The 11,077-nt window shown below is 36.5% G+C and overlaps 1 protein-coding gene across 1 annotated transcript; it reads right to left on the bottom strand.

The window, feature by feature from the left end:
* Window positions 1-945: 945 nt before the first annotated feature.
* Window positions 946-4,832, bottom strand: arpc5a (actin related protein 2/3 complex, subunit 5A). Its single transcript, XM_077225782.1, has 4 exons — window positions 4,571-4,832; window positions 3,926-3,999; window positions 2,637-2,813; window positions 946-2,554 (listed from the first exon to the last, which is right to left on the bottom strand). Exons 1-4 carry the CDS (start codon window positions 4,707-4,709, stop codon window positions 2,492-2,494), a joined length of 453 nt encoding a protein of 150 aa, XP_077081897.1. The 5' UTR covers window positions 4,710-4,832; the 3' UTR covers window positions 946-2,491.
* Between the last annotated feature and the right edge of the window lie 6,245 nt (window positions 4,833-11,077).

Below are 11,077 nucleotides of genomic sequence, written 5' to 3'. Positions count from 1 at the left end.
ATTTGGATGCATTGGCTACTGAGAAATCAAAATAAACTTGTTATGCCTTCATAGCTTTAGATCAATGACCTGGAAAAAGGACAGAGTGATTCATTCCCATGAAATCGCACATACCCATAAATCTTTAACTTCATTATCAGTATTTTCTAAGAATATAAGACTCTACAACCATCTTCATTGATCTTTGAACTTGTACATGATGCCACTTCTTGTGACCCACATTTGCACATTTATATGAGATGATATGAGTCTTTGCATGAACCAGACGGCTCTGGTATCAAAGTACACAGAAGCATGTACAGTAAGTGCAAAGCAAACAGCGCCCCCTTGTGGTTGCTATGACAAGAATAACTTGACTACATGCCACGTGCTCGACTCATTGATAGACTGCGATGTCTGCATTGCATCTCATGCGCTTAGCTGCGTTTCTACTTCAGGCGTATTGTGTTCTCTGGAATCTGTAAATGATACCGTTTTCAGATTGAATGATTGTCATTTTAAAGATAGCTACTTCCAATGTATTGCACGCTACATAAAGAAGCCACAATAGCCTGTATTTGCTTCACACATACCAATGTTATTTTAGAATCATTGAGATACATTTTAGTTCTTAATATTTAGATTTTTTTGTTTTGATTTTTTTAAGTTTACGTTTTTAGAATTATAGTTTTTAAAATTAGAAAATTTGCCTTGGCAACTAGCTGAAATAAGACACGTTTTCAAATATACATATATATATATATATATATATATATATATATATATATATATATATATTTATTTCAGTTAATGTTTATTTTAAGTAACAAAAGTTTTCTATGTTTTTGATTTAGTTAAAAACAACACCTCAGACCAAAAAAAGTAAAAAGTGTAGAAAACATTTCCTACACAGCTCAAATAGGTCTTCTGATTTGCACATTTAATCAACACAAATGAAAAAAAGAAGACTATTCATTTTAATTTATTTTTCAAAAGGACCATACAATATAAAATGAACATTTTATAAGGCAGTTGGTAAACTAGTTCAAAATATTTGCACTTAATCAAATGATTGACTGTGATGCAAACTCAATATTCACTTCGAGCCGCAAATGAACAAGTGGAGACTTCCTCAAGTTGTTAATGTATGGCTTCAAGTATGGAAAAAATAAGTAGACCACAGTGGAAGCAAAATTCTCCATTGCAGCTTGAGCACTTGCTGCTGTGTTTGGTGGGAATTGTGAGCGTACACAAACACTTGTGTGTCTCAGAGGTTAGCTATATCATCAGCACCTGACAAAGTCTTGAGTTCAAAGTTGAGAAATTATGCTAATCATGTTCTACGATTGGTAACAATTCAAAAATGATATGATCAAAATATACATAAGCTTGGACAATTTGAATAATACTCAGCATTATTTAAAAAAATCATTGTTTTTGTAAAGAGTACAAAAACACATTAATATTAATAAACAATTATGACAATCAAAACCTTTTTGGCAACTTAAGTTATTCCCTTGTTTCTTAAAATGTGATCACGTTGTGATATGAAACCAAAGAGATGATGGAAACATGCATGAATTCCTGAAGGGATTGTGGAGGAAAATAAGCAGTCCGATCACATACAAAATGAGCTGGAAATCTCCCTCTTAAAAGCACAGGCCTTCAAATAAGGCTAGATTCAACAACCAACTCTAGAACTAATACATTATGCTGTGCATGCAAGTAAGGAAAAAGCAAATACTGATGTTGGCATGTTCCATAGACCAGCTCTGATGAGGAAGAGAGTGTAAAGAGAACATCCTCTACAAACTAAAGATTGATTCACTTCTTAAAGCGTCACCCAACTATAAAAATGCTATTATCATTTATTCACCCTCATTTTGGTTAAAACCTGTATAAGTTTCTCTCTTCTGTGGAACACGAAAGAAAACATCTTTGGAATGTTTTTTGGACTCAAACATATCTCAAAAATCATCTTTTGTGATCTACAGAAGACAGAAAGTACATGTTTGGAATGATATGAGAGCGAGTAAATGATGACAGAATATTTAATTTCTGGGTCAACTGTTCCTTTAAGTTAAACAAAAAACAACACACTCCAGAGAGCCATCATGCGCCATTGCAATAACATGACTGCGTAATGATTTAGTCATGTGATTACATGTACTGTCTGTTCTGCTCTGTTGAGACTTTACATCGGGACAGGTATGAGAATGTGAAGAGGACGAGTAAAGAGAAGTCTCCTTTGATAATAGCTAAAATGTCTGTGCTTAAGATCTACTGAGGTCAACAATAACATTTTCTCATCACCCTTCTGATAACACAGATCCAAGGTGCTTATCTTCACTGCAACAAATCCAAATGGGACTGTAATGTTTGATCGTTTTTTTTTAAAAAGGTGAGAGGTGAGTGACTGGACATCCTCCACAGTTTGGCAGACACCAGACTACGATTGCTTGTGCCAGCCAGTCCCTCCACCAACCCTGCCACGGCGCCGAGGTGCTGAACATTACACGGTCTTCCTGGCCGTGAGCACTCTGACGATAGAGCCCACTCCACCAGCTGAGAGAGCCTATGCAGACAGACAGACAGGAGTGAATATAGCCAGAATGATCATTTTTAGGTGAGCTATTCCTTTTAAAAAATGTGTTTACCTTTTCATGCCACTGAAGTAGGATGGCACTACTGTTGTCGGAGGGTTTTTCAAAGCCCTTGTAGATGTACTTCATGAGCAGATCGACTCCAGTCTTGTCCAGAGACTGAACAGCCTTTTCTATATCGCTAGTCTTGAAAGAGCTGAGCACTTTCAGCACGAGGCCTTCAGCCCGGTCCTGGACACACATACACACACATATATATATATAATGAACTACCCCTGAAAATAAATGAACCATTTGAGATGATTATACACCTTCAATCTTATATGGCCATCCGAACAAGAGAATTTTAAGCAAATATAGAAATGAAATGTGCATGAAATGTGTATTTTACATACATACAAATATTTGACAATACTTCATCAAAATCCATAAATATTATGAGCTATATTTTTTTATAATACATAAAATATATATAATAAATATAATTCTTTGCTTTTATTATTATCTGTACTATTATTAATATACATTTACTATTGCTATTCATTGTCATTATCTTTGTTTTGTATTTATTGTTGTAAAGCACTGCACATTAGTCAACTTGTTGTTTTTAATGATTATATAAATAAAATCGACATTAATATATTTTATAAAAGTCATTCTACACAATTTTTGGGGTTTAGCTTCAAAAGAAATACACTGTAACAGCCAATTCATTTGTAAATTGCAATTATTTGCTAGCGAAATATTTGTGATCAAAAAAGCCATAAGCAAATTGTCAAGATTTGTATTAATTTTCATGACTTTTACAAGCCTGGAAATCACAATTTTAAAATTCCCTAATACTTTCAAGTTTCCCGTGACAATGGAAAGCCTGTAAATTAGACTTCTGATGTAATGAGTAAAAATTTGGGTCTGGGACTAGCTTAAGCCTTGTCTGTGAAACTGGGCAAAACGATTTAAATAAGACAATACAAGCATAAGGTAAAACAACAAACTAAATAAATAAAACTATTTCTTGTACAACTATTTTTGTTTTGTTTTTTTGTGAAGAACCAGGGATCCCCGAGTCTTGGAAAAGCTTAAAAAATGAGGTAACCTAGGATTAACAAATTAACATTTGTTATACATTTTATAGTTAAGCCAAGACCTAAAATGTGAGTAAAAAATATTGTTTAATCCTTATTCAGGAAAATCATGACCAACTGGAATAACCATGGGGACTTTGAATAGTGTTGGGGAGAGTTGGGAAAAAGAGAGAGAACCATTGGTAGGGAATGATAATGTAAAACGTTTAACATGACCGATACTTTAAGATACTTCAGAGTGATTTGACTTTTACTCACCTTCACATTCTGGTTCTTTGTATTGATGGGTGGATTCTTCAGTACTGCCTGCAAAGCCCCCATCAGGTTACCTGTATCAAGCACTAAGGAAAGCACAGCAGGACGCCTGAAATCACATCTACTCACTAATAACGTTCACTCCTAATCATCACTAATATGCATTCACTTATAATTGTCACTATGCTACCATTATAAGCTGCGAGAATCTATATATTATAAATTATAAAGTAAAAATAACAAAAAAGCCACCTCAGGATTTCTATCTTATAACCGGAAGTCGATGGCATCCGGAAGTGTTTCTACAACAACACCATTCTAAGTAATTTCCACATCTATATAAGGCACAGCTTTATGCGTTACACTCTTTAAACATTATGGCCGCAATTTTCCGGTTTTAAAAGACCTTAAAGACTTGAATCCGCAATGCAAACTTGTGATGACAATGTGAAATATGCCTGTCTAAAATTAATGAAGAGACTGACTACCACACCCATGTCTGGACGAGAGTACAAAAATAATCAATTTTAGAAACTTAACGCCAACACATTAGGAGTTTAAGAAAATGACAAGTCAAAACGCCATACTAGAAGTAAGCAGGAATTCTATGAAAAGTAACCATAAAAGTAAACGGACTGAAAGGATATGATCTGATCAGAGAATCCACCTCAGCCTCATCCGGACCTAGTTGATTTTCTCCGCCGTCCTCCTCGTCGACGAACTTGTTTTCGTCGTACTCATCTATATCAACCTTTCTGAATCGATCAGACACTGTGTTCTTCGACATGGCTGGTTCGATCGATCGATCAATCAATCAGAAAATGGCAGTTTATGCGGAATAGTCCCAGCACTTTCAGGAAGCAGCTCAGTGCTTGTTGACTTCCGCATAGAAAGCATAGATAGAAAGCCCTCTAGTGTCTGTGGGCGGAATCAACACCTACACGTGTCCTCTCATGTCACCCAATCAATCATTTACTGTAGTTTTTATTTTAAATAGTTACATGAGAACTTTTGCACCTTTAAAATAAAAATCTTTATAATTAACTGCATAATTGTGCACACCCCTAAACTAATACTATAAATGTAATTTAAAGCATATTAATTGACTCTCAGTTAATAATCTTTTACAATTTGGGTGGGACGTTGTTTGAACCTCATTCTTTTTTAGTTTCAATCTGTTTTTATTCTTAATAATGTTGTCCAGTACTGCATTATTATAGTGTTGATGTGTTACTGGTTGACCCCCGGTTTCACAGACAAGACCTAAGCTAGTTCCAGAGTAATGCATTATAGAGCTGTGTTAATTGAAAGCAACTTCCACTGACAGGTCTTAAAATATGTCAGTGTCATTGTTTTGTCTCAAGATGCACACACCAGTAATGTTTTTGTTTCTAAGGCACGTTTATAAAAGCTACTTAAATGCCCTAATTTAACTATATAATGCCTAATCCTGTCTTAATTTAAGCTCTGTCTTTGTGTGAAACCGGGCCATACTGCATTTTAGTCATCACACGAGTCGTCTTTGGTTCATACCGAGTCATTGGGATTTCTATTTTTCCAGCAGATGGCGATATAGGATATAGGCTTTCCAAAGTTGAAAAGCGATCATGCCATTTTTTTGGCAAACAAAAGTAATGCCAAAATGTTGTACCAATATGTTAGGGGAGATAACAGTTTGTTGCAATGGCGGATTAACCATATGGGCCATTGGGCAGTGGCGGATTAAGACTCTTTGGTCCCCCCTGGGCGAGATGGTTCTCACTGCGGAACATGAAATCCACGGGGAGGAGTCGGATCCAGATCCAACTCCTCCCACCTTACATACACCTAAACCTAGCCAACTCCGCCCTCTGATCCCTAAACACACCCCTAATCCCTAAACCCAACCCTAATCCTACCCATCTCCACCCCTTTGATCTTGATCCGACTCCTCCCCGTGGATCTCATGTACTGCACTGAGGTGCTACTGGCCTGGGCAGTGACATAGAGGGTGCTTCTCAATATCCCTCCTCGCCTCCTCGCTCCTCCGTCCTCCATCCTATGACCCGGAAACCGATCGAGCACAGCCATCTTGAAGGACATCTCAATTCTCTCATTGCACCGCGAGGAGGCGAGGATCGAGGAGTGAGGAGGCTTCCTGAGGAGTCATGAACGAGTATACACCCTATGGTATACACAGGTGTATCCTATGCGGAAGTGTTTTATCGACTAAACGTGACGTACATATCAATTCTCCTCCCCCTTTACATCGATCACAATCGTTTTAATTTATACTTTACCTTTGCAGTTTATATAAACCACACATCACACATATTTCAACAGGGTATCTTGCTTTATTATTATTTATTATGAATTTCTTAAATAACCAAACTTCAACAACATAAGGGCAGATCCTTTGAGCGCTGCTGATGACGCTGTGAAGTGACGCTCGAGTGATCATCAAGTATTCCAATGTATAAAAAAGCTGTCATTCAATTCCTCCTTCCTCATTTTCATTCCTTGCAGCCTTCCCTCGTATCCTACAGGGGGAGGAGCTGAGGCGCTAGCAAAGGAAGCGAGGAAAGGAAACGAGGATGCACAAATAAGAAATGAGAAGCACCCCGGGTGTCGGATTTTGACGTCAGTCTGACGCATACGTTGGGATATGACGATCTACCCATCTTTCGGCACTGACACCTAGAGTGCAACAAAAAAAAAACAGCTAAGAATAAATAAAGAAAATGTGTTTCCTATGAAAATTTACATTCAGTTATTATTATTATTTTACTATACTCAAAAGTAAATCATATTAATAAACGGAGGCCTATCTGACAACAGAATGTTCCAAGGGTTAGCTCAAGTAGAAAATCTTACAAAATCAGGTTAGCCTACCACTTTTTGCAATGTGCCTGCAAGTATGTGCCAACATGAAACATTTTAGAACTGCGAACTGTTACAGGCATAATATAGTAAACATTTTCATTTCAGGACAATATAAATTTAAACAGAGCATGTTGCAAAATATTATTTAAAACAAACTAAATCTAGACAATGGAAAATTGAAATTCGAACATGCCAGGGTTTTAGACCTTGTTTAATGTTGCATACTTGCAGCAGGTTATCAACATTTGGGTTCACAAGTTATAATTTATCATTTAGTACATTGCAAAAAGTGGTAACCTGATTTTGAAATAATTTTTCTACTTGAGCTAAAATTGATGTAACCTTCTGTTATCATATAAGTTTATTAATATTAATTACTTTTGAGTATAGTAAAATAATAATAATAACTGAATGTAAATTTTCACATGAAACACATTTTCCAAAAAGCTCTTTTGTTTTGTTTCATCTGTCCATAGAACATTTGAAAAGTAATTGACACTACTGGAACTTCAAATGGGACGGGTTCTATGGTCAGATGAAACAAACAAAAATAGCTTTTTTGGCAGCAAACACTTAATATGGGGTTGGTTCATAAAAAAGTACCCTGTTTGTAAAATCAAAATACTCTGCTGTATCTTTAATGCTGTGGGCCTAATTTTCTGCCAGAGGTCCTGGACATCTTGTTCAGATACATGGCATCATGGATTCGATCAAATACCAACAGATAAAAAATCAAAACCTGACAACCTCTGCTAGAAATCTTATAACGGGCCATGTTTGGATCTTCCAACAGGACAGTGATCCAAAAGCAAACATCAAAATCAAAAGAAAAATGGGTCACTGAGCACAAAACCAAGCAACTGCAATGACCATCCCAGTCCCCAGACCTGAACCCTATAGAAAATGAGTGGGCTGAACTGAAGAGAAGAATCACCAACATGGATCTGAGAATCTGAAGGATCTGGAGAGATTCTGTATGGAGGAACGGTCTCTGATCTCTTGTCAGGTGTTCTCCAAACTCATCAGGCATTATAGGAGAAGACTCAGAGCTGTTATTTTGGAAAAAGGAGTTTGCAAATAGTATTTAATAAAAGGGGGCAAATAATTGTTCACAACGTGTTTTGGAGAAAAACATTTATTTCATAATGTGATTTTCCCCACACTTTCAATTATTTTACTTCAAATGAAAGGTTAGATTTTTGCATTAAAAAAATATATATATCAAAAGGATTAACAATGCAGATTTTTTTTTCAGCCATCTTTGATCATATTTACCAAGGGGGCACATAATTCTGACCAGCACTGTACTTGAGTACTTACACTTTTTGAGTATCTGTACTTATGAGTATTATTTTTTTCTGGTAACTTTTTACTTTAACTTCACTAACATTTGAAAGACAAATATCGTACTTTTTACTACACTGCATTTCTGTCAAGGTCCCTTTAATAGAAAGTAGTAACGTCAGTCAGGGGATGCTTTTGGTTGGAAAATAAAGTCGGATTGACGTCAGAACCCGACGTCGGATTGACATTAATTTCCAACGTTGGAGATTAATGTCAATCTGACTGGGTTTGGTCTTCTAAATGCAAATGTTGTCATTGTTTTGGAGGACACTAGCTTATAGATAACAGTAAGGCTAACATATTCATACTAAAAGACAAAAAATGTTAAAAAGGGCACTATTTGAGGGAACAGGGTGTCCGAAACCATTGTGGACGTTATTGAGTACACTCATTCAATCTCACATTCAATCCCACTACTGGAACTGTGTTCTAGAAATAAATTTCATATTGATATGAGGGTAGGTAGGCATGGATTCAGAGGCATAAGGTACTGTAAGTATTACATACAACAGTGCAGCAATAATAAAACAATGCATTGACATGACTTTTACTTTTGATACTTCAGTAATTTTAGAAACAAGTAGGCAACTTCTGTACTTTTACTTAAGTAAAAATCGGTCTTTACAACTTTTATTTGTAACAGAGTAATATTTGACCAGTAGTATCTCTACTTTCACTCAAGTAAGGAAGATGTACTCTGTCCACCTCTGGTAGAAAGACATCTGACATTTTATTATTAACAACCATAAAAACCCATTATTTTATATGAATGTAATGGTGTCACGGTCACCAGCTAGTCACAACCTCCTCACTACTTTTCCCACCATCCTCCCTGGCCCTCACCTGCATGCACTACCCAACCACAGAGATCACTGTCACCTGTCACAAATCTTCACTGATCATCATCCAGCACTTCACCATTGTCTGGTCTTGTTCCCTCAAAAAACACTTACATGACTCCTTACCTGCACGATTACTAGAATTATTTGACTTCAGTCATCTGCCTTGATTTCCAGTTCAGAACCTGCAACAGATGAGACCAAATTTATCCATTTTAGAAATTCTTCCCTGGACATTGTGGGTAATAGCACTCTATCATTAGGTCAGGCCAGAGATTGTCTTATTTATAGGGAGGTGAGAGGATCTCTTACCATTGGAGAACGTGTAACTTGGATCCCGTGAGGCACCTCAGCCTAATGGCAGTGATGTCAGTGCCCGCCTTAATAGCTTTCTTGTGGATTTGTGTGTTGGTCTTGTGAATAAGTGTTCTACTTTTGGTGTTATATCACTAGTAAATGTAGGACTGTATTGTTTGTGGAGTGTGGTTTACTGCGGGGAAAAAATCTCCATTAGCTGCAAGGTAGTCACTGCCTAATTCAAACTTAGAACATTTCTCATGACTATTTTTAATGTTAAATAGGCTGTGTGAAGAACTAAAGGTTAGATGGCACAAAACGTTTTTTTTTTTTTGTGTGGAATTTTTCACACTGTCCCTTGTGTACGTAGGCATTAGTCTTCTAGTAAACTTATTTGTGCTAATGCCAATTGCACTATAGCTTCCATAGAACTTCAAAGTGAATCCCTGCCAAAATGAAATTAACTTTACCAGGCAGATTTATAGAAAATCAAGCTTTTAATGTTTATATATCTATATGGTGTTATAAGTCAACACCATTGTAGAGTATTTTCTCCTTAAGGCAGTGAACCAAAGACGTCCTCAAAAACGTGGTTTGAAATCGCTGGTGTTTCTGACGTCACAATCTACCTTGTAACCAATCACGTCACTGTGTGATAGTCAACGAGTGGATTTTTGAGCTTGTGTGAGTGGAGACTGGTCTAATTTGCTTATTCAAAGACCATGTATAATAAATGAGGCAAGGGAGTTACATTCAAGCTATTTTAAGGCATGAAGATTTTTTTTAAGTAAAAACATTTAAATATGTCATTTTGGTGATCAAAGATGAGTTTTAAGGGATAAGATTATTGACTTAACTAAATCCTCCACACCCGTACTGTTTGAACAGCTCTCTATCATTCTGTTTCTCTTAATACTGTGATTTCCCCCTCTCGAAATAAAGTTTATTCACGCAATATCCTACTTTTTTCTCAAAATATTAAGACTTTAATCAAGTAATTTTGACTTTATACTCAAAATATTACGACTTTAATGACGTTTTGCTATGACTTTATTTTCGTAATACTACGTCTTTATTCTCGTAATTTTTAATTTATTCTCAAAATATTATGACTTTATTCTCAAAATTTTACGACTTTATTTTTGTAATCTCAGATTTTTTTTTTTACGTTGCGGTTCAGGGTTTACGTACTTTCCAGTTGAGGTTTTAACTTTTGCCAGAGAATGTCTAATATGGGGAGAAGTTTCACTCTCAGTAAACCTCCGGGTTCTGAACTGGTTGCAGTTCCACTCTGGTTCCATATGAGGGCGCTCACAGGATGAGTGCAGAATGAATGGGGGTCTATGGAGCTATACCCCTAAAAATCCACTTTTCTCAGGATATAATTTTTTGTCTAGTAATTTGAATGTTGTTTTCGAAAGGAGATGCAAAGAAATTACAGATTACTGGGTGTTAGATTTTTTAGAGTCACTTATTTGCTTTAAAAAGTCAATGACGTCATACACATCGTACGACCAGAGAACAGCTTTACGGCAATCCTTCAGTCACTTTGGTGCGATCTGCGCTTTCTTTTCTCTCCAGGCATCGACAACACAGCTGACACAGGTAAATACACGTGCTAGAAGAGTTAAGTCCGCCTTAACATTCTGGTCCAGCTTCGGATGGCACGATGCCATCAGGCAGTAGCCTATGTCTGGTCGTAATCAGTGCTTCACTGACCAATCAGCGTCCATTAGCAGAATGCTAGCGTGTTATGGGCAACAACAACTCAACCTGTAAGAAATCGAAAGGACATACGTACTCGTTCATTCAA

Source organism: Siphateles boraxobius, unplaced genomic scaffold (genome assembly GCF_051911475.1).
Source record: "Siphateles boraxobius isolate OS27281-9 unplaced genomic scaffold, OSU_SipBor_1 1, whole genome shotgun sequence".
NCBI lineage: Eukaryota > Metazoa > Chordata > Actinopteri > Cypriniformes > Leuciscidae > Siphateles > Siphateles boraxobius.
This window is presented reverse-complemented; position numbering and strand designations above follow the sequence as displayed.

Coding starts and splice junctions, on each gene's coding strand:
- arpc5a (XM_077225782.1), bottom strand. CDS start 4,709: ATGTCGAAGAACACAGTGTCTGATCGATTCAGAAAGGTTGATATAGAT. Junction 2,814..3,925: donor CAAAGAACCAGAATGTGAAG/GTGAGTAAAAGT, acceptor ATGTGTGTCCAG/GACCGGGCTGAAGGCCTCGT. Junction 2,555..2,636: donor TACTTCAGTGGCATGAAAAG/GTAAACACATTT, acceptor CTGTCTGCATAG/GCTCTCTCAGCTGGTGGAGT.